Genomic DNA, 22,462 nt, shown 5'->3' with positions numbered 1-22,462 from the left:
TATTGGAAAACTGTCTCATTTATATAATTACATCAGAAGTGGTTTACAGAAATCTTTTTTGCAGGTATTACATTAGGTCAGTGGTTTTTGATCTGGGCAATTTCCCAATACGTGAACTTCAATTTCCATAATTGTCTAGTCAATATGGTGATTGTTGAGAATAGTGACAACCAATGTTCTGGAAGTTATCCAGGTTGGGAAATTATTACATTAGATTTATGGCAATCAATACATTATCCAGTCATCCAAAAATGGTTTTCTCTTTGCTGATGATCCTCAAAATTATACAGAGTATATGTTTACAAATGGCATTAAAATAATCTGGTACAAGCAACCAAGATTATCTAAAAAATAAATGAATGTTCCTATCAGCAAATTTCATTATTAGATAAAGAAGGAAAGATTTGATTTTCATTTATTAAAAAAAATAGAATTACATGCCAATGTTAGACATTGTATCAGACATTGACAGTCACACAAAAGAGACTGCTGTATGGTTATGAAGTCCAGTACAAGGAAATTAAACAATAAAAATAAATTTCTTTTACTTCTCCCACTGAATGTTGCAGTTCTTCAACAGTCTCCACATGGCAACCTTGACTTCCTTATTCCTCAGTGTGTAAATCATAGGATTCATCAAAGGGAAAACCACAATGTGGAGAAAGCCCACCATTTTGTCAAAGGGAAAGTCATAGAAGGGGTGACAGTAGAGATAAATGGCTGGACCAAACATGATGAAAACAATGATGATGTGAGTGATGCACGTAGAAGATGCTTTGCTCTTCCCTTGGCTGGTACTTGTCCTCACTTTGATCAGCAGTGCCCCATAGGAAATGAGAAGGAGGATGAAGCATCCAGCAGTTGTAAGGCCACTGTTGATAAACATAACAAATTCTAGACTGTAGGTGTTGGTGCAAGCCAACCTGATTATTTGGGTGACATCACAGAAGTAGTTGTCTAATTTATTGGGACCACAAAAAGGGAGTGGGTGGATGAGAATGATTTGAGTTATGGAATGCATGAATCCTTCAGCCCATGCAGTCACCACTAAAGCCCAGCAAACTGGCTTGGTGATAATAGTTATATAATGCAATGGAAAATAGATGGCCACCAACCGATCAAATGCCATGGACATAAGGAGACTGACCTCAGCTCCACCTAGAAAGTGGATGAAAAAAATCTGTGTCAGGCAACCTGTGAATGAGATAGTTTGGCATCCAGAGAAGAGGCTGACTATCAACTTTGGAGGGGTGACACAGCTGTAGCAAATGTCCATCAAAGCCAGGTTGGCCAAGAAGAAAAACATGGGAGCCCCTAATTGAGGATCTTTCCAAATAGTCACAATGATGAGAATGTTTCCAGGAAGAATGATGAGGTAGAAGATCAAGAGGAGGACACAGAGCAAGACTTGCAGTTCCCTGGTCTCTGCCAACCCTTCAAGAACAAACTCGGTGTGGTTGCCTGAGTCCATCCTTTTTGTGTATTCCTGTAGTGGAATAGTGATGGGAATATTAAATGGGAGGAAATTTGTAACAAGTAAGGCTTTCCCCCCTCTTGTATACAAACATCTAGGCAAGAGAAAACAGTGTCACTCTTTACTGCCATTCAGGTTTTTTTCTTGTACTTTGCAGCCCACATATGATTGTGCCACAAATCCTTTGTTTTCTGTTTCTGTACATGGTCATGTTTGCAGCTTTTAAAGTAGTTGTTTGGAAGGCAAGTGTCCACTGGTCTGCCTAAGCTGCTTACTTTTTCCTCTGTCTGGGCCATCTGATGTTCCATATTCAGAATAATAGAGTTGGAAGGGACCTTGCAGATCTGCTAATCCAATCCTAGTCCAGGCAGGAAACCCTATCCAGGGGTAGGCAACCTTGGTTCTTTTATGACTTGTGGACTTCAACTCCTAGAATTCCTGAGCCAGCCATGCTGGCTCAGGAATTCTGGGAGTTGAAGTCCACAAGTCATAAAAGAACCAAGGTTGCCTACCCCTGCCCTATACCATTTCAGACAAATGGTTATCTAACCTCTTCTTAAAAATGTTCACTGTTGGAGCATTCCCAACTTTGGGAGGCAAGCCTTTTCACAGATTAATTGTTCTAATTCCCTGGAGGTGAGGTCCGATTCATTTCAAAACTAGTACATTGTAACCAGCACCTTTCTGAATAGGACAGGTAAGGATCCAATGTTTACTGTTAAAATGATCAAAGTCTTTGAACAGTCTCCTTGTTCATAGCAGATCCCCAATTTGAAAAGGCTTTGTTTTTGCCTACAATAAAGAATTTTACTCTGCAAATTGAGAAGTTAAACTGAACTTACAAGTTGTTGAAGAGGCACTTAATTTCAAACACATCTTTTTGGGGGTCTGCTTATATCTGGAAGGAAAGATCTTTCAAAATCACTGTGCCCTATCGGCCTTCTTAGTTTTATCTAAAATATATTCATTCCTTCATTGAATAGATGTTTTCTCAAGTCACCTCTACCCACAAAAAGGTACCCTACTCATAACGTGAATTAGAGCAATCTTTGAAATGCAAATTCAAATATCAAGCAACAGGAGGGCACATGGAAATAGAAAATAGAATAATGTCAGTAATAAAATTACTTAGTTCCAAGCACCTTTTGAGGGTCTGCATATAGGATTTATCTGGAAGGAGAGATCTTTCAACATCCTTGTGCCCTACGGACATCTTCAGTTATATTTAAAAATGTATTTATTTATTAAGTCGCTGTGCCACCCATCTCCCCTACAAGGTGACTTTGTTCCTTCAATGAATATATGTGTTGCCTGCTTTTCAAATCATCTCTACTCATACAAACTACCCTTTTCATAAAGTGAATTAGAGCAATCCTTGAAATGCCAATTAAAATATCAAGCAACAGGGAGGCACATGGAAATAGAAAATGGAATCATGTCAGTAGATAAAACTGTTGTTAAAAATAGTAACACGTCAAGCCTTACCTTAAGCTCTTCTCAAATGTTGTTCCTGGCCTTATTTTCACTTTGCTTGTTTCCTACAATGCAGTCTCTAGTAGGAATTATATTATGGTTGTTGGCTGATCATCTCTATTAAATTGATGGTTGACTAGCTACCCCAAATCATCTCTCAGTAATCATCAGTCAGACCAAGCACAAAAAAATATCCCCTTCATAGTTGGGAGTCTCTTTCCTTGCTTCCTCCTTCCCTCCTTCCCTCCCTCCCAATCTTAGAATGAGGTTTGCGTTGGAACTAGAGAAAAAGAACTGAGATGCAAACATGGGTGATTAATTTTAGAGTTAGCTGGGACTAACTATACATTCTTGGATGGAGGAGAAGTTCAGATATTGTTCTTAACTGCCTGCTTTAGCTGTCCCTGTTTTCTTCCATCAAATGGATCTATTTCCATAAAGTAAATATTCTGAACTCCGAATATTGGTTCTGAACTCAGAACCAATTTTTTGTTCAACATCATGATAGCAGGAACATCAGAAATATAAAGGTAGCTATCCATCTATTCAAAAGGAAATACAAAAATTGCATATTAGTAAGCCTGTTTAACAAATATCTAAAGACTGGGTTGTTTCTTTTTTTCTTTCTTTCTGAATTTGGAGATCAAAAATTGTTAGTCCAGTATTAAGCAGGCCCAGATTCTGTGAGATGTTATCTCTTTATTGCATTTCAGTCTCATAAAAAACTATGAAGTCCCCCATTGACAAGGTTGAAAAGAGTGAATGTTCCCAGGTGAACTTCAATACACAATTGGGAAGAGCTTTAATAAACCAATGCATTCTTCTTTGATAGCAGAAAGTAATGTAAGAAAAGAAAGGAGTCCATTGGGCCACTACTGAGCAGTATTTTCAGAAAGTGAATTCATCCCCTGAGTCTTTTGCCTTAGTCCTATGTCAGCGTCTTGCTCTCATTCCTTCCAAGGTCTAGTTGCCATTGTGAGTGAGATGGACAGTTGGATGCCTTGGAGGAAGTGAGGAAATGAAATGGGTAAGATGGCCATATACCTCTTCCATTCTACCTATCAAGTAATTATTGATCTTCACAGGTATAATACTTCTCCTTTGAGCAAGCTAGAAGATTGTGGGTGTCCCTGGATAAACCGGGCCCTTGTGTACGATTCTTTCTGCTGGTCTCCAAGGACCTCCAAGTTCACGCTAGTCAAACTTTTTTGAAAGCAATTCTGCATTGGATTTTCCCCAAGCAAACCTACTCTGTAGGTGTCTTAAATCACAGAGCCCATCTATTCAGGTAATGTTGTGATTCAGTGTCAGCCTGTGGGTTCAGCAGCTGAATCAGACAATTCTGAGGAGGAGGAGGAGGAGGAGGAGGGGATTGGAGAGCCTGCAGAAGAAAGTTCTGAGGCATCACAGAGCTCTCAGCCAGGCCCCTCCCATCTTGTTCCTCCTCAGACCCAGCTGTGTGAGCCTGAAAGCTTGGACGAAGATGATTCACAGCTGGCTTTGTTCAAGGACGCTCAAAACAGGAGGCAGACAAGCAGGAGTGAACAAAGGAAGGCAATGAGGCACCTCGGGAGGAGGCAAAGAGAAGCCACGCCTTGAAACTGTGTTTAAAAGGGGAATGTGTGGGAGGTGCTGGTTGCTGAAGGCAACCGTTTGAACAGCTTCTGATTTAGTCATGTTAGTATTTGTTTTGCTCTGTTTTGGATCTGTTTCATTTCATTTGTGTAAATAAATTTGGTTGGCTTACTTTCAGCCTATTGACTATTGAAAAGGGGTTGTCCCTGACATTTCTGCAGGGCCAGTAGTAGGCTGGAACAGAACAGGTAATGGCGGGATGATGGGAATTATCATCCAATCAATCAATAGGGTGCTGGCTTCAGAAAGTCTATTTCCATCAAGAACCCTGCTCCTCAAACAGTCCCCAGAAACATGTCTTGTATTTATTTAATTTATATACCATCCGTCTCACTATCCAGTCATCATGTTGTCTTCTAATGATGTGCCTGGTTTTATATGATTCAGACTGCCCCACTACACATGGTTAGTTTAATTTTTCTGTTTTGTTATATACTACCATCCCAGGAAACTAGAATTAATTAGCAAAAATGCCACACTGAGCCTATTGTGGAATCATTCAATAAAGGTTTATACATATTAGCAGTTTCTTCACTTCTACACAGTTTCACGTCTAATTCAGTCTTACCATTTTCAGACTCATAATTCTTCTATCAAGCTTAAATCTTTCTCTCAACTGAGAATAAGAAAACATATAAAGCCTTTCAACTCCACTTTTTTTTCTTCTTGTTTTCAACTTAAAATCTTCCTGGGGAAAAAATTAACAAACCAATCTTGTTATTGTTGACTCAGCCTTCCATCCTTCCGAGGTGGGTAAAGTCAGGACCCAGATTGTTGGGGGCAATATGCTGATTCTGTAAACTGCTTAGCACTGTGAAGTGACATATAAGTCTAAATGCCATTGCTATTGCTATTTATCTGCTAGTTTTAATATTCACAAGTAGTCTCCGCATGGCAATTTGGATCTCCTTGTTCCTCAAGGTGTAGATCACAGGGTTCATTAAAGGGAAGACCATAGCATGGAAAAAGGCCACCACTTTGTCCAGTGGGTAATCTCGGAAAGGGTGGCAGTAGATGTAGATGGCTGGACCAAACATGATGAAGATGATAATGATGTGAGTGATACAGATAGAAGAGGCTTTGTTTTTTCCTATACTGGAGCCCATCCTCACTTTCATCAGCAGTGCCACATAGGATATAAGAAGGAGAATGAAACATACAACGCTTGGTATACCACTGCTAAAAAACATGACAAATTCTAGAGTGTAGATGTTGGCACAAGCTAATCTGATAATCTGAGTGATATCACAAAAGAAGTTATCCAACTCATTGGGACCACAAAATGGAAGTAAAATGATGAAAATAACCTGGATGATGGAATGTATCAATCCTCCAAGCCATGAAATTACTACCATAGCCCAACAAATGACCCTGGTTACCACCATGGTATAATGCAATGGATGGCAGATGGCTACATACCTGTCAATAGCCATGGCAAAGAGGAGAAACATCTCAGCTCCTCCTAGAAAATGAATGAAAAATATCTGAGTGATACAGCCTGAATAGGAGATTGTCATCCAACCAAAAAAGATGTTGAGGATGAGCTTTGGATGGGTGACACAGCTGTAAAAGATATCAATCAAGGCCAGGTTGGCCAAGAAGAAAAACATGGGAGATTCCAGAGAGGGATTCTGCAGAATTGTTACAACAATGAGGATATTCCCAGGAAGAATGGTGAAACAGAAGAGCAGCAGAAGACCACAAAATAATACCCGAAATTCCCAGATTTGTGATAATCCCTGGAGGACAAATTCAGTCACTGGTGAATAAGTTTTATTTTCCATTCTTATACCTGTAAAGGGATATAAATTTTAAGGAATCAGTCTTAATTTTTTTCCATTTAACTTTATGCAATTCCAAATATATCCCAGCAATGGATCTAGTAGTCCTGGGGACAGTAGGTTTTTAATCCTAGTTGGATCTCAGAATCTGTCTGGACCATCTGTTTTCCTAGGAACCATTCATTAATATTTCCTTAGGAGGAACTCTAATCTGAAATAGTTATTAAAAGGCTGGATCCTTCCGGATATTCTGGATTTCAGAGTCTAAGATAACCAACCAGAAAGGCTAAATCCTGCCTTATAAGAAAATTAGTTTTCTATTTTCACTCTTATTGACCATATGGATTGTTGTTCCCACCTTTATTGTGTTATCCTGTTATTGCCATCTGTCGAATGCCAGGGAAATCAGGAGTTTCGGGCAGTTCAAATAAGTATAAAGATTTATTGAAAGCTTAAGCTCTCTACAAGAATCTGAGCTACTAATGGTCAAGGGAAATTAGCGGGAGTTAAGAAAGGCATTCAAGGTGAGCTGGACTAAGATCTCTTGTGGGTGTCCAGGAACTCATGACTGATGATGCATTTGACCCTTCCCTCTAGTTTAGCCTGATCAACTCCTACCCCTTTTAGTTGCATTGTTGGATAGCAAAGGTGGCTAACAATCAAGTACTGGGATGCATAACACCAGGTGTGTCACTAGAAGGGAAAATCATAAACCCGTGTCTCACTTACTTTGGCCATGTCGTGCAGGGGAATTCACTGGAGAAAGCTATTATGTTTGGAAAAGTTAATGGTAAAGGGAAACCAGGCCATCAAAAAAACATTGTGGCTGGACACTATCAAAGCTAACAAGCTATCAGAGCATAGAATAACTCAAAGAAATAGTGCAAGATCAGAAGATGTGGAGAATCCTATAGAATCACCAAGAGTCAGACATGACTGAATGGATAACATCAGCATCATTAGATGCATAGACACTTCACAGTCAATTTTAAGAGAACATGATCCTTTAACATTTTCTAGCACTTCTTACTCTCCAGGAAAATGTTTATCTTAAGCTTCCCCAAATCTGGTACCCTCTGTAACTGACAAATTGCAACCCCTAGCCTGGAATTCTGATTCAACATATTTGTAGGATCTAAGATTGGGGACAGCTGCATTAGCCTGTTTTAATGTGGAACATGATATAGTATACAAATGGATTCAATAACTCAATAAAGCTATACTTTTACTCCCTGTGAAGCATTTTTTAAGGTCTAGTTCATTAGAGAGTATCCCATTGACCAAAATGGGTCCGATTGATAATCAGAAGAGAAGATGACTTAAAATGTGCCCTACAGTTGCCTCCCCTCCCCCACCAAAACAAAATCAGGATTTCTCTATTTCTACATGAGGCAGTAACATCAAGAGAGAGGGAATTTTGAAAATAGACAAAATTCAGTAGTAACCAATGTAGAATTCTTTTGTCACAGAAAGCTGCTACCATCACTCTGTTTTAAGATCAGCAGCTCATTATTCATTATGATTTCAACTGAGACAACATGTTACTTGTACCATAGATAGAGTCTATGACTGGATATGACTTGAGGTGAGGGTCTGAAGGGATGTGACGTGAAGTGAGGGTCTCTCAACTGGCTGCAAAGGAACTATGTTGAAAGGACTTAGCACTCAGCTGCTGAGAAAGTATAACACATTCTGAATTCTCAGCCTACCTGTATAACTCAGAATAACAGAGTTATTGGAAATGAACTTGAAGATCTTCAAGTCCACTGCCCTCCTCAAGCAGGAGACCCTATACCATTTCAGACAAATGTCTGTCCAATTTCTTCTTAAAAACCTCCAGTGCTGGAGCATCCACAAGTCCTGGAGGCAAGCCTTGCCATTGATTAATTGTTCTAACTGTCTCCTTAGTTCTAGGTTGATCTCTCCTTGATTATTTTCAATATGTTGCTTCTTGACCTGCCTTCAGGTGCTTTGGAGAATAGCTTGACCCCCCTCTTCTTTGTGGCAGCCCCTCAAATATTGGAACACTGCTATCATATGTCTCCTAGTCCTTCTTTTCACTGAACAAGACATACCCAATTCTTGCAACCATTCTTCAAATGTTTTATCCACCAGTCCCCTAATCATCTTTGTTGCTCTTCTCTGCACTCTTTCTAGAATTCTGAACATCTTTTATATCATGGCAACCAAAACTGGATGCAATATTCCAAGTGTGGTTTTACCAAGGCATTGTAAGGAGGCATTAACACTTTACGTTAACCCTCCCACCTTTTTTTTAGCAGCTGCAAGGGTAATACATATTCCCTTCTTCCACTCCCCCCAAGTTCTCAGTGTGGTATGTTGAGAGAGGGATAGAGAGCAAGTGATCTGAAGTCACTCAGCAATCTTCTGTGGCAAAACCTGGATCTCCACAATCCTAGTCCCACAGCCTATCTACTACTACAGCAGAGAGGATCTGAGAGTTGTTAAGGGCTCAGAAAAAAAAGTGATCTGGTAGCAACCCAAAGATAAGAGGTGAAAAAACCCCTTTTGGTTGAGGAAAAAAACCCTGATCTGTTCTGTCAAGTTAGTGAACAGCAATTGGAAAATGTGGTTTGCATGGAAGAATCTGGAGGAAGCATGCAAGAACGGAAAATAAAAGATATGGGATGGAGCTGATGGCTAGAAATAAATTAAGAACTTACCATTTGTTGTCCTCTCTTAAAATTGCTGGCAGACCCTTTGGTTGACCAAGATGTTCCCAGTCCTTTAATGATGAAACTTCGTAATAAGGTTTATTCAAGTCAGTCACTATACTGTAATGAGATGTAGTGCTTTGCTTTAATTTCCAAGACCGTTATTGTATAAAAAAGCAGCCCAAATTGTGTTTTCTGTTCCACTAGTTTTAATTTAAGTTTTAATACTGTACACTTCTATTTTTATATGGGAACTAGTCAAGGAGAGAAGCAACCTAGAACTAAGGAGAAACTTCCTGACAGTTAGAACAATTAACCAGTGGAACAACCTGCCTCCAGAGGTGGTGAATGCTCCAACACTGGAGGTTTTTAAGAACAGACTGGACAGCCATTTGCCTGAAATGGTATAGGGTTTCCTGCCTGAGCAGGGGATTGGACTAGATGACCTCCAAGATCCCTTCCATCATCTTCTTCTTCTTCTTCTTCTTCTTCTTCTTCTTCTTCTTCTTCTTCTTCTTCTTCTTCTTCTTCTTCTTCTTCTTCTTCTTCTTCTTCTTCTTCTTCTTCTTCTTCTTCTTCTTATTATTATTATTATTATTATTATTATTATTATTATTATTATTATTATTATTATTATTATTATTATTATTATTATTATATATGTTCAACTGGATGCTATGGTTCATGACTGTCTTTGTATTGTCAAATAATAAAACTATCTGATGCAATGGCGGTTATGGGTGGACATTAACAGTTTAAGGAATCCAAGTTAAAACATCAGTTCCCCGAAAATACTGAAGACTTGTCAGCGCTTCTGCCTCATTTAAATGTGGAGGAGAAATCTGTTATCTTCATACCTGTGAAGCCACCAGGAGGTAAAAAAAGACTCGAAGGAGACCTTACCTACTTTCTACAAATGTGAGCTTCTTGATCCAGATGCAATAACAGATTGGCATCCCACACAAATCTGTTAGCACAGGACCTTGCAAATTAAGGTGCCTGAGCCAGTAACATCATCACTGCATTCTGGCCCAGTTGATACCTTCTGGATTATTATTATTATTATTATTATTAAAAAATCAACTTTTCATAGAGTGAATCAGTGAATCAATCCATCAATCCTGGTGGATGAACTCAGGAAAAAACAAACCAACCAACCAACCCACATCTAAAGTTGGTGGTTTTTGTAACTTCCAGCCCAGGTCTCTCCATTTTATGAGGAAGCAGCTTCTGATGCTGGAGCTAAAAACATATAGACTTCTAAAAGTAACATATTAACTCTGGGCTACCACTGTATGTGACTGTTCAGGGAGACTCTCACCTGAGTGCCTTCTTACCTGAAATCAGTCTTTGAAGCTGAACTTGCTGGCAGGGAGGATCTTAGTCTAGAGGTAATTCATGAAAGCATTTCTGAAGGTGGAATTGTGCAACATATTGGATCAGAGGTTGGACAATAAGGTTGCAAGCCATATAGTTCAAATTCTAACTTTCTCTGATTGATATTTCCAAAAGACATGGCAATAATAGAAGAATGTTAGTTTGCTCTCTCTTGCTATTAAATTTGCAATCTCGGCAATCTTGAACACTTGATCATCAATGAAGAATAATGGCAAGATGTGGTTTTTTTCACTTTTGCTCTCCTTCTCGGTCAAGGCTTGAAATGAGATCTGCCGAGGAACTGGATTAAACAGACTGAGATGCAAAAATGGAATTTGGAGAAGGGGATCCTTGGTGATGGAGTTATTGGGGAATGAGAGAACATTCTCAGAAATGAGAGGAGTTCAAAAATCCTTCTAATTTATCAGTGCCCTTTTTCTTTCACTAATTGCATATATTTCACTAAAACATATATACTGAACCCAAATCAGTTTCATGCTTCCACCCTGTAAAAATATTCACCAGCCCCATCTATCTAGTTATATGAGGACTGGCAAAAATGAAGTAAATCTATTTTAGAAAGAAACAAAAATCAGAATATTGGTGGGATTTCATATCACCCAGAATATCTATAAGTTGCATACCTGTCCCATAAAAATATATGCTAAGTAGAAAACAGCACGTATTTCTTTATAATACTTCAAATAAATTAGAAGTAGTGCTGATGATTATGTAGATATTGCTGGGATGGGACCAGGGGAATATTCAAAACAAAACTTAAATTTAAGCATAGTTTTGGAACCTTAATTAAAGAGTTTTTAGAAGAATTGAACACAGCCCCTCAAACTTTTACTCTGGCCTTCCATTGGCCTTCCTCTAATTCACTTTTCTTCCCATGCCTACTAAGAAGATTATGTGATGGGAAAGGGGGAATTACAGAAAGGGGAAGGAAAGGGAAGGTTCCTTGCAATTAAGTTCTGACACTCGTGCATTTCTACAAATGTGTGTCATCAGACAGCCAAAAGATTCTGGATTTCCCTGGACAAACTGATCCCTAGTGTAAGATTCCTTCAAGTTCTCTCCAAGGTCCTTATTAAAAAAATGAATTCCAGGCAAATAGTTTTGAAACTTGTTCTCCATTAAATTTATTAACTAGATCTGATTTTTCCCCCCAAACTGGTACCTTTCAAAGTGTTAATTAAAGTCCTCATCTCTTTGTGCAGTGCAGACATTCTTGCAGATGTTTCATTACCCAACTAGGCAACATCATCAGGACTAATTTACAGCCATTTCTTTTTTCCCAAAGAGGAACTTCTAGAACCAAAAAGTTTTGTGAGATTTGGTTTGTCCAATTCTGGCTAAATAAATAGACCTGAAGCAGGTTTCCTCTGTTCTGATTGGTAGAAGAATTGTTGATGGACTTTTTTAAACAACAAAACAGATTATGGAACAGATTGGAAGTTTATTTACTTTAATGTTCACAAATAGTCCCATTAGATGGCAGAATTGACCTGATCTCAGCTAATCCCCAAAAGGCAATCAGTACCGACTTTGAAGGAAGACCCATTGGAAAACCCCAGGCCAACTGGCAAACCTCACATGTTATGTTTATGTTCTGTTCTGTTCTTTGCTTTGTTCTGTTCTGTTCTGTTCTTATGATTTGACTTGACTTGGCTTAACTTGACTTGACTTGACATGACTTGATTTGACTTGACTTGAACTTTTTATTTGCTGCCAGATACTAACGGACTCTGGGTCATGTTCAAAACTGGAAAATCCATAAAACCAGATAATACATCAAACCAAATGAACAGCCCAAAGTAAATAAATCTTATAAACAACACCAAAAAGGGACTCTAGTTAAACAATAATATGCCAACCTCACCAAGCTTGGGACCAAATTCACATTTCAGAGTTTTCTGGACTCTTAAGAGGATTTGGTCCATATCTCTGTGGGGATGCTCTTCCATACCATAGGTTGGGCTCTGAAATGGGTCAATTTGTTGCCACCAACTTGCCATGGCCATCTTACCACAGTCAACTCGCCAAGGCTTTCTCGCAGTGGTCAACTCATCGTGGGACAACTCACCACACCCTGGCTGCATGACAACTTGGTGTGGACAATTCCATGTGAGACAATCTCAATGCGAAAAAGATATGGTCATATAAGGACAATGATGAATGACTATCTAGGAGATATACTGTACATAAATATGCATGCAGTCACCATGAGTTGCAGAGGACTCAAAGGAGATTTTACTTTATTCAAGAAAGTGTGCATTATTTCTATCACTATTATTAGGCACAAAGTATACAGTCAGATTAACATCATGCTGGCCACGACAGCAGAAATGTCTTCAGACAGCGCTGGCTCAATGGTCTTGAAACAGAGATGAGCATCGACCCCTATAGTCAGCCACGACTAATGGAATAAAATCTTCATGGACTCCTTTTTTGTAATACACTCACATAGCGAAATGTCTATGGAGATTTTCAGTCATCCAGGTCATAGTTATTCCAAAGATGCTTTTTCACAAGGCAATTGGATTTTCTTATTTTTCTTTGAAGATGTTTCGCTTCTCATCCAAGAAGCTTCTTCAGCTTTGACTGGATGGTGGGGAATGGAAAAATTTATACTCCTTGCAGATAGCTGGTCATTTGGATTCTTTTAGCAAGATGTTAGTGCTACCTGGAGGCTTATCTGTGTCTTCAGGGTCACCTGAGTAAACACAGATAAGTGAAAGTGACCATGTCATACTGGAATTTAATATAATGCAAACACTAGCAATAGAAAACAACCCAACCCGTATCTTAAACTTCAAAAGAGCTGACTTTCACAAACTCAGAGAGAACCTAGGAAAGATCCCATGGATGAAAATCCTAAAGGAGAAAACAACCCAAGTAGTGTGGGAAACCCTGAAAAAGGCAATCATAAAAGCTCATACCAGCACAATACCACTGAGAAAGAAAAACAAGAAATCCAAGAAAAAACCAGCATGGCTGCACAAAGATCTCTCTGACAAACTGAAAGACAAAAGGGACAAATACAAAAGATGGAAAGAGGGGCACCTAAGGCCAAAAGATTGAGGGCAATAGAAGAAGGGGACGACAGAGAATGAGGTGGCTGGATGGAGTCATTGAAGCAGTAGGAGTGAGCTTAGATGGACTCCAGAAGATGGTAGAGGACAGGAAGGCCTGGAGGAACATTGTCCATAGGGTCGCGATGGGTCGGACACGACTTCGCAACTAACAACAACAACAAAGGCCAATTATCAGCAGACAGCCAGAACATGTAAAGATGAAGTCAGGAAAGCCAAGGCTCAGAATGAACAAAGACTTGCAACAGAAATCAGGGATAATAAAATAAAAGTTTCTTCCAAAATATTAACAACAAGAAAAAAGTCAAGAAAACTGTAGGCCCACTAAAGAGAGAAGATGGCAAGGAAATAACAGGCAACAGGGGAAAAGCAGAGCTGCTTGACTCATACTTTGCATCAGTCTTCACACAAAAAGAAACTATAGCCCAACATACCCAAAAAAAACCCCACTGCAAAAGACATACTAGAAACAAAAATTAAAACAAGCAAGAAAATGATAAGAGAACACCTATCTGACCTTGAAGAGTATAAATCACCAGGACCTGACAGATTACATCCCAGAGTTCTGAAAGAGCTGGCAGATGTTATCTCAGAACCACTGCACTACATCTTTCATAAATCCTGGAGCACTGGGGAAGTACCTGAGGATTGGAAAAGGGCTGATGTGGTTCCCATCTTCAAGAAAGGAAGAAAAAAAACGGACCCAGGAAACTACAGACCAATCAGTTTAACATCAATACCTGGGAAGATCCTAGAAAAGATAATCAAAAAACAGATCTGCGAACAACTAGAAGCAAACAAAGTCACAACCAGTAGCCAGCATGGGTTTGTTAAAAACAGATCATGCCAAACCAACCTTATGTCATTCTTTGATAAAGGGACTAAACTAGTAGACCAGTGAAATGCAGTGGATGTAGTATACTTAGATTTCAGTAAGGCATTTGATAAAGACCACAACCTACTCTTTAGTAAACTAGAAAAAAGGTGGAATAGACAACATCATCACCAGATGGATCTGTAGCTGGCTGACAAACTGTACTCAATGAGTAGTCCTCAATGGCACTACATCCACATGAAGAGAAGTAAGCAGTGGAGCACCACAAGGTTCTGTCTTAGGCCCAGGACTCTTCAATATCTTCATAAATGACTTAGATGAGGGAATTGAAGGGGAACTCATCAAATTTGTAGATGACACCAAACTGACAGGAGGAGCCAACACCCCAGAAGACAAACTCAGGATCCAAAAAGTTCTAGACAAACTTGAACAATGGGCCATATCCAACAAAATGAGTTTCAATGTGGAGAAAAGCAAAGTTTTACACCTAGGCAGGAAGAATCAAAGGTACAAGTACAGATTAGGCGAGACCTGGCTCAAAAACAGTAACTGTGAGAGGGACCTTGGAGTCCTAGTGGACGATCACTTAACCATGAGCCAGCAGTGTGCAGCAGCAACCAAAAAAATCTAACACAATCCTGGGTTGTATAAACAGAGGCATAGAATCAAGATCACACAAAGTATTAGTGTCACTTTATAAAACCCTAGTAAGACCACACCTGGAATACAATTTTGGTCACCAAATTGAAAAAAATTCAGAGAAGAGCAACTAAGATGATCAAAGGCCTGGAGACTAAAACATACGAAGAATGGCTACGGGACTTGGGTTTGGCTAAAGAAAAGAAGAAATAGGGGACGCATGATATGGTATTCTGGTATCTGAGGGGCTGCCACAAGGAAGAGGGGTTTACTTTGTTCACCAGAGCACCAGAGGGAAGGACAAGAAACAATGGTTGGAAACTGATCAAAGAGAGAAGCAACCTGGAATTAAGGAGAAACTTCCTGACAGTGAGGACAATCAACCAGTGGAACAGTTTGCCTCCAGAAATCGTGGGTGCTCCATCATTGGAGATTTTTAAGAAGAGACTAGACAGTCACTTGTCTGAGATGGTATAGGTTCTCCTGCTTGACCAGAGGGCCAGACTAAAAGACCTCCAAGGTCCCTTCCAGCTCTATTCTATTCACTATTCACCAGCTGTCTGCAAGGAGTATAAATCTTTCCATTCCCCACCATCCAGTCAGAGTTGAAGAAGTTTCTTGGACGAAGCTTCAAAGAAAAACAAGAAAGTCCAGTTGCCTTATGAAAAAGCATCTTTGGGACACTCACATAGCATTCAGATCAATTGGAGTTAAAATCCCATCGTGTTGACTCAGAGATGCTTTATGTTTTTTCAAATACAAAATATTACACTGAATATGTCAGAACTGCACAAAGGTTTCACAAACTTCCTGATTTGCTAGAACCACGATCCACCACATCATAGAATAGATTATCAGATTTGCTGATAAGAACATATTGAGGATCATAAATTATCTTATGATATCCCCAGTACGCCACTGGTCTGAGAGTATATTATAAAATTTAATGCTTTTCTGCTGTTCAAAGGCAAAATCCAAAACCAATAATTAATAACCAAAAATGCAACACTAAATAATACTTCCCTTTGAAAGATCTCAAAATGTATTAATGTATTAATGAAATACATGAAATGCATTAAATGCATTCATTTAATAAATAAAACTAATATTGTTGATCAGTCTCCACATGCCAGTTTGGATCTCCTTGTTCTTCAAGGTGTAGATAACAGGGTTCATCAAAGGGAAGACCACAGTGTGAAAAAAGGCTACCACTTTGTCGAAAGAGTATTCTTGGAAAGGGTGGCAGTAGATATAGATGGCTGGACCAAACATAATGATGATGACGATGATGTGAGTGAGGCAGGTAGAAAAGGTTTTGCTTTTCCTTGGACCAGAGCCCATTCTTACTTTCAACAACAGTGCCCCATAGGACATGAGGAGGAAGAGGCAGCATGCAACACTCATTAGGCCACTGCTAGCAAACATGAGGAATTCTAGAGTGTAGGTATTGGTACAAGCCAATCGGATGATCTGGGTGACATCACAAAAGATATTATTCAACTCATTGGGGCCACAGAATGGAAGTGGAATTATGAGAATGACCTGGATGATGGAATGTATGAAACCTCCAAGCCATGAAGCTACTACCATAGCCCAGCAAGTAACTCTGGTTACCACTGTGGCATAGTGCAATGGATGGCAGATGGCTACATACCGGTCAACTGCCATGGCAATGAGGAGAAACATCTCAGCTCCTCCCAGAAAATGAATGAAAAATATCTGATTGATACAGCCTAAGTAAGAGATTGTTCTGCAATCAGAAATGATGTTGAGGAAAAGCTTTGGATAGGTGACAAAGCTATAGATGATGTCCAGAAAGGCCAGGTGAGCCAAAAAGAAAAACATGGGGGATTTCAAAGAGGGATTCTTCAGAATTGTCACAATTATAAGAATATTCACAGGGAGGAGCATGATATAGAATAGCAGCAGGGTAACACCAAAGAATAGCTGTATCTCCCAGATTGATGTTAATCCCTGGAGGACAAATTCAGTTACTGCTGAATGAGTTCCATTTTCCATCTTAGATCTGTAGAAGAATAATAGATGGTCTCAGTGCTAATCTTTTCCATTAACATTCAAATCACTTCAAATATAACACAGCAGTATCTACCAGCTTTCTAGAGATAGTAGGTTTTTATATAACACAGCAGTATCTAACCTACTTTCTGAAGATAGTAGGGTTTTTTAAAAAAAATATCAGGTGGATATTTCAAGATGGGTTTAAAATGATGGCACCTGCCTATTTACCATTGTATGTCTCCTTTCAAGAACTTTCAAGGACATGCTTTCATCTTCATATCATTTGAAATCATTCTCCAAAGCACCTGAAAGCAGGACAAGAAGCAACGGATGGAAACTAGTCAAGGAGAGAAGCAACCTAGAACTAAGGAGAAACTTCCTGACAGTTAGAACAATTAACCAGTGGAACAACCTGCCTCCAGAAGCTGTGAATGCTCCAACACTGGAGGTTTTTAAGAAGAGACTGGACAGCCATTTGCCTGAAATGGTATAAGGTTTCCTGCCTGAGCAGGGGGTTGGACTAGATGACCTCCAAGGTCCCTTCCAACTTTATTATTATTATTATTATTATTATTATTATTATTATTATTATTATTATTATTATTATTATTATTATTATTATTATTATTATTATTATTATTCAGGCAGTCAGGTACTACATGCCAGCATGTTTGAAGAGATTCTTCTCAATGAAAGCATCTCACAGGAGATTTTTTTCTTCAGAAAGGGAATTGAATATTTATTGTCAAGGAAGAGTCTTATGGAAAAAAGAAATAACTTGAATTTCTTAATAATAACTTACGGTAAATGTTCTTTTTCTGTGATCTATTAAACTTTTTTATTTCTGCCTCTTAGTCGGATGTCCCTTCGTTTCATTTTTATGACTATCATAACCACGCCTCATTCTTCTAGTTCTATACTAGGAATCATAACATGGTGAATAGGAATTACATCAAGAAATCCTTTTTTTTCTATACAGGAAGGAAAGAAACAGCCTTCCTGGAGAAAAAGTGTTCTCTTCGGCCCCCTTCAGTTGTGGAAGTCTTAGAAACTGGTTGATTAAGTGCCATCAACTCAGTGCTGAGACCAGATAGATAGATTCTTTCCAGACTGATCTGTCCTCAGCCAGGATTTTTAGATGTGTTGAAAGTGGATTCATTGCTTCAGTGAGGGAGGGAGTGGGAAAAATAGCAAGTTATCCATAAGCTGCTTTAAGGATAAGATTATTCCTATACCGCATGGATGGAAACACATGGACATTTACTGATGCTCCTGAATTATTTCTGACTGTTTGCATATGTGGGTGTCTATCTTTGTGCGCCAAAAATTAAAAAGGCAACAAGAACGCTTGCTTTCCATACCCTGCTTAACTAATTTTGATAACTCACTATTCTATTTAAGTGAACTTGTTTCTGTGCCACTTCTCCTTTGCATGATCTGACATTGTTTGTGATAAATACTGTCAAATAATAAAACATTGCAACTTAGCAAGTGAATAAATGTTCTAAAATACAAAAGACCCCCACAAACCATATGAAGAACAGTTGCAGGAATTGAGTATGTCTAGTTTAATAAAAAAAAAAGACTAGGGTGTGACATGAAAGCAGCGTTCCATTATCTAAGGGGCTGCCATAAAGTAGAGGGGGTCAACCTATTCTCCAAAGCTCCTGAAGGCAGGACAAGAAGCAATGGATGAAAATAACCAAGGAGAGAAACAACCTAGAAATAAGGAGAAATTTTCTGACAGTTAGAACAATTAATCAGTGGAACAACTTACTTCCAAAAGTTGTGGGTGTTGCAACACCTGAGGTTTTTAAGAAGAGATTAGACAACCATTTGTCTGAAATGGTATAGGGTTTCCTGCCCAAGCAGGGTGTTGGACTAGAAGACCTTCAAGGTCCCTTCCAACTCTTCTCGTCTTATTCTTATTTACTCCTATTCCTATTCCCATTTCTATTTAACTCAAAGTACCAAAGGAACATGTCCATGAAGTGACCAGGAATGAAGCCCACTAAAAAAAAGACTTTACTTACCCAACAGCCAAACTTTACTTACTTTTCTATGAATATAAGCTCCTTGATCCTGATAGACTGGTAGTTAGTTCAAATTGCTGAGCAAATCCATTGTAGACTAAGGCCTCTGTGTCACTAATATGGTCACTCAGTCTTGCCCCAGTTGTATCTTAGGAATCATTCCAAAGAGCAGGTCTACAATATATACTCTGGAGTAACTGGTGGAAGTAATCAACATTCTGCAGAGATTCAAGATCTTCAGCTATTTGCTGAAGAATTACTCTTGCTGAGAGTTAACTATTTCAATACAGCACAAACAATCCTGCCTATATAGAATTGCACAATAAAAAGATGCCTGTATTTATTCTGGAAATGAATCTTAGGGTTACAAGGAAGGGGAGTGCAAAATGAAACTAGTGGATTGTTCACAATGCAGGAGAATCTCTCAGTTACCATAATTGGGAACTGATGAACGGTAGTTTGTAATTTTAGATAAAATTAGTTGGGAACAAGGATGCATTTTTGGAAAGGGGATAGCACAGATCTATCACTGAGTCCTCAGCTTAGCAGTCCATACTTTCTCCCACTATGTTAGTACACACTTAGTAAAATAAATATGCTGAGTTCTGAATTTAAAGCCAATTTCATGCCCTTCTTCATGTGTCCATAGAAGATGGAGAATCTTCTTGGTGAACATGTCACATTTCTGGTCCTTTCTTTGATCAGAAAAGTTTATCTGAGACAGAAATTATCAAGCGTTTACTTGTAATATACAGATCAGCTAAAGGCAATCAAATGATGGAAACTGCTGTGATGAAAACCAGGAAAATAAATTATTTTGGGGACTGAGTTGGGTATATCATTGGAAGATTTTTTAGAAGACCTGAATTCAGCCCTTGAAGCTGTTCAGTCAATCTCTGGCTCCAAGTTCTTCCTCATACATATGAAGAGGATTTGAGAAGGGAGTGACCAAATTAGGTAGACAGTAAGGAAAAGGACAGTAAGGACAGTAAGGGATGCGGTGGCTCAGTGGGTTAGGATGCTGAGCTTGTTGATCAGAAGGTAGGCAGTTTGGTGGGTCGAATCCCGAGTGCCGCATAGCAGAGTGAGTGCCTGTTACTCATCCCAGCTTCTGCCAACCTAGCAGTTCGAAAGCACGTAAAAATGCAAGTAGAAAAATAGGGACCCACTACAGTGGGAAGGTAACAGCGTTCCGTGCACCTTTGGCGTCCAGTCATGCCGGCCACATGACCACGGAGATGTCCTCGGACAAGCGCTGGCTCTTCGGCTTTGAAACGGAGATGAGCACCGGCCCCTAGAAACGACTAGCACACATGTGCGGGGGAAACTTTACCTTTACCTTACTAAGGAAAAGGTGGATAATGTGTTCCTTTCCTGCATTTGCCTTAAGATCTGACAGTCATTAATTTCTAGGGATATATTATTTCTGCCACAAGAGAGCCAAAGTTTGTGTATTTCTCTGTACAAGGTGGACCCTAGAGCACAATTCCTTCCTATAGTCTCCAAGGTCTTTATTATAAAGCTAGAATCAGACAAACTTTTTTTAAAAAAAATCAGTTCCACGTTGTTCTCAACTTACAACTATTTGCTTAGTGACCATTTGAAGTTGCTTACAACTTACTTACAAATGTTGCATCATCCCCATGGTCTGAAAAAAAGTGACTGTTATCCACACTTATGAGCATTGCAGCATCCCCATGGTCATGATCAAAATTCGGACATTTGGCAACTGGCTCATATTTATGACGGTTGCAGCATCCCCCGGGGCCATGTGATCAACTTTGGCAGCCTTTTGACAAGCAAAAGTCAATGGGGAAGCCAGATTCACTTTACAACCATGTTACTAACTTAACAACAGTCGTTATTCACTTAACAACTGTGGCAAGGAAGGTCGTAAAATGAGGCAAAACCCACTTAACAATTGTCTCCCTTAGCAACAGAAATTTTGGACTCAATTGTGGACACACAGTAAGTTAAGGATTACCTGTATACATTTGAAAACTGTTTAAAGAAAACTCATAGTGGCCATATTATTTGTGACCATCAGCATATTCTGCAGCAGTTTTTAAAAAAGTAGCATCAAGGTATAAGCCCCGTGGTGCCGCGGTGGTTAGAATGAAGTATTGCAGGCTAATTCTGTTGACTGCCAGGGGTTCGATCCTGACCGGCTCAAGGTTGATTCAGCCTCCCATCCTTCCAAGATCAGTAAAATAAGGACCCAGATTGTTGGGGGCAATATGCTGACTCTGTAAATCACTTAGAGAAGGCTGTAAAGCACTGTGAAGCAGTATATAGGTCTAAGTGCTATTGCTATAACTTCTCCTTTTCTGTTGTTTAAGAGATCTTGACTATCAGCAGATGACCCTCTAAACTTTCTCCAACTTCCCATCTTCCATGTTTGTTGGACTTCAGCTCTTGGAGTTCTCTCCAAACAGAACTTGCCCTTACAATTTAATTTTGACATCCCCCAAATCAATATTTTTTTTCCTGCCAAGAGCATGTTTAATGTAGTAATCAAGGCATCAGGCAAGGAACTGGAAGATTATGAGTTCTAGTTCTACCTTAGGCATAAAGCCAGCTGGGTGATCTTGGGCCAATCACTTTCTCTCAGCCCTAGGGAGAAGGCAATGGCAAACCACATCTGGAAAACCTTGTCAAGGAAACTGCAGGGACTTGTCCAGGCAATCTCTGAGAATTGAACCCAATGGAACAAAGGTGGCAGCAAAGCTAGGAAGAAAAGCTGTCTTCGTTCAACTTTTGGATTCAGATTCTCCTAATTTTGGGACCCTGCTTGTTCACATTAAGCCAAAATCATTTCACTAAACTATTGTAATGAGTTGTCCTTGGTGCTTTCTGAGCTTGGTTGTTTTCTTGCAGATGTTTCTTTACCCAAACTAGGTAACATCATCATTGCTAGTAGGAAGTGGGGTTTACTCTCAGTTTGTATTCTAATGACTTGCTCTGTTAATGAGACTGTTAATGAGACTGTTTGTTTGTTTGTTTGGATTGTTCGCTGTTAGCTTGTTTGTTTAAAAGCTGCAAGACTGACTGGAGAATTATTGTACATACTAATCTTTTCAATGATATGTATTTCTCTGGACACGATCCTATGCTGCCTCTATGAAACTACTCTTTCATTTTCCTTTCTTTTCTGAAATGTTTAAACACAAGTTCACCCTTTTGTCTTCAGCAGCTCTCCACCCTCTTGTTTGGAGTCAATTCTTCCAGTGTGTACTGATACAATAAATACTGTAGTGAGCTTTGGTTATTGGTTTGGGGTTCTGAGTTTGATTCCCCAGATTTAATTAATTTAATTAATTTTAATTTAATTTTATTAAATTTATATACCACCCTTTCCCGAAGGACTCAGGGCGGTTTACAGGGTATTTAAAATCAAACACTACAAAATACAAAAGTTAAAAA

The 22,462-nt window shown here is 39.2% G+C and overlaps 3 protein-coding genes across 3 annotated transcripts; all 3 read right to left on the bottom strand.

The window, feature by feature from the left end:
* Positions 1-544: 544 nt before the first annotated feature.
* Positions 545-1,471, bottom strand: LOC308676378 (olfactory receptor 4N5-like; the record flags this gene model as incomplete). Its single annotated transcript, XM_081342191.1, has 1 exon — positions 545-1,471. The coding sequence occupies one exon, from the start codon at positions 1,469-1,471 to the stop codon at positions 545-547; it is 927 nt and encodes a 308-aa protein (XP_081198317.1).
* Positions 1,472-5,436: 3,965 nt separating this feature from the next.
* Positions 5,437-6,366, bottom strand: LOC308676377 (olfactory receptor 4M1-like; the record flags this gene model as incomplete). The annotated part of the gene is made up of 1 exon (XM_081342190.1): positions 5,437-6,366. One exon carries the CDS (start codon positions 6,364-6,366, stop codon positions 5,437-5,439), a length of 930 nt encoding a protein of 309 aa, XP_081198316.1.
* A 9,710-nt stretch (positions 6,367-16,076) lies between these two features.
* LOC308676376 (olfactory receptor 4N5-like) lies at positions 16,077-17,006 on the bottom strand (the record flags this gene model as incomplete). Its single annotated transcript, XM_081342189.1, has 1 exon — positions 16,077-17,006. One exon carries the CDS (start codon positions 17,004-17,006, stop codon positions 16,077-16,079), a length of 930 nt encoding a protein of 309 aa, XP_081198315.1.
* Between the last annotated feature and the right edge of the window lie 5,456 nt (positions 17,007-22,462).

This window comes from Vipera berus (assembly GCF_964194415.1).
Source record: "Vipera berus genome assembly, chromosome: W".
Lineage (NCBI taxonomy): Eukaryota > Metazoa > Chordata > Lepidosauria > Squamata > Viperidae > Vipera > Vipera berus.
Note: the sequence above shows the minus strand (reverse complement) of the source record. Positions and strands in the feature narration are given on the sequence as shown.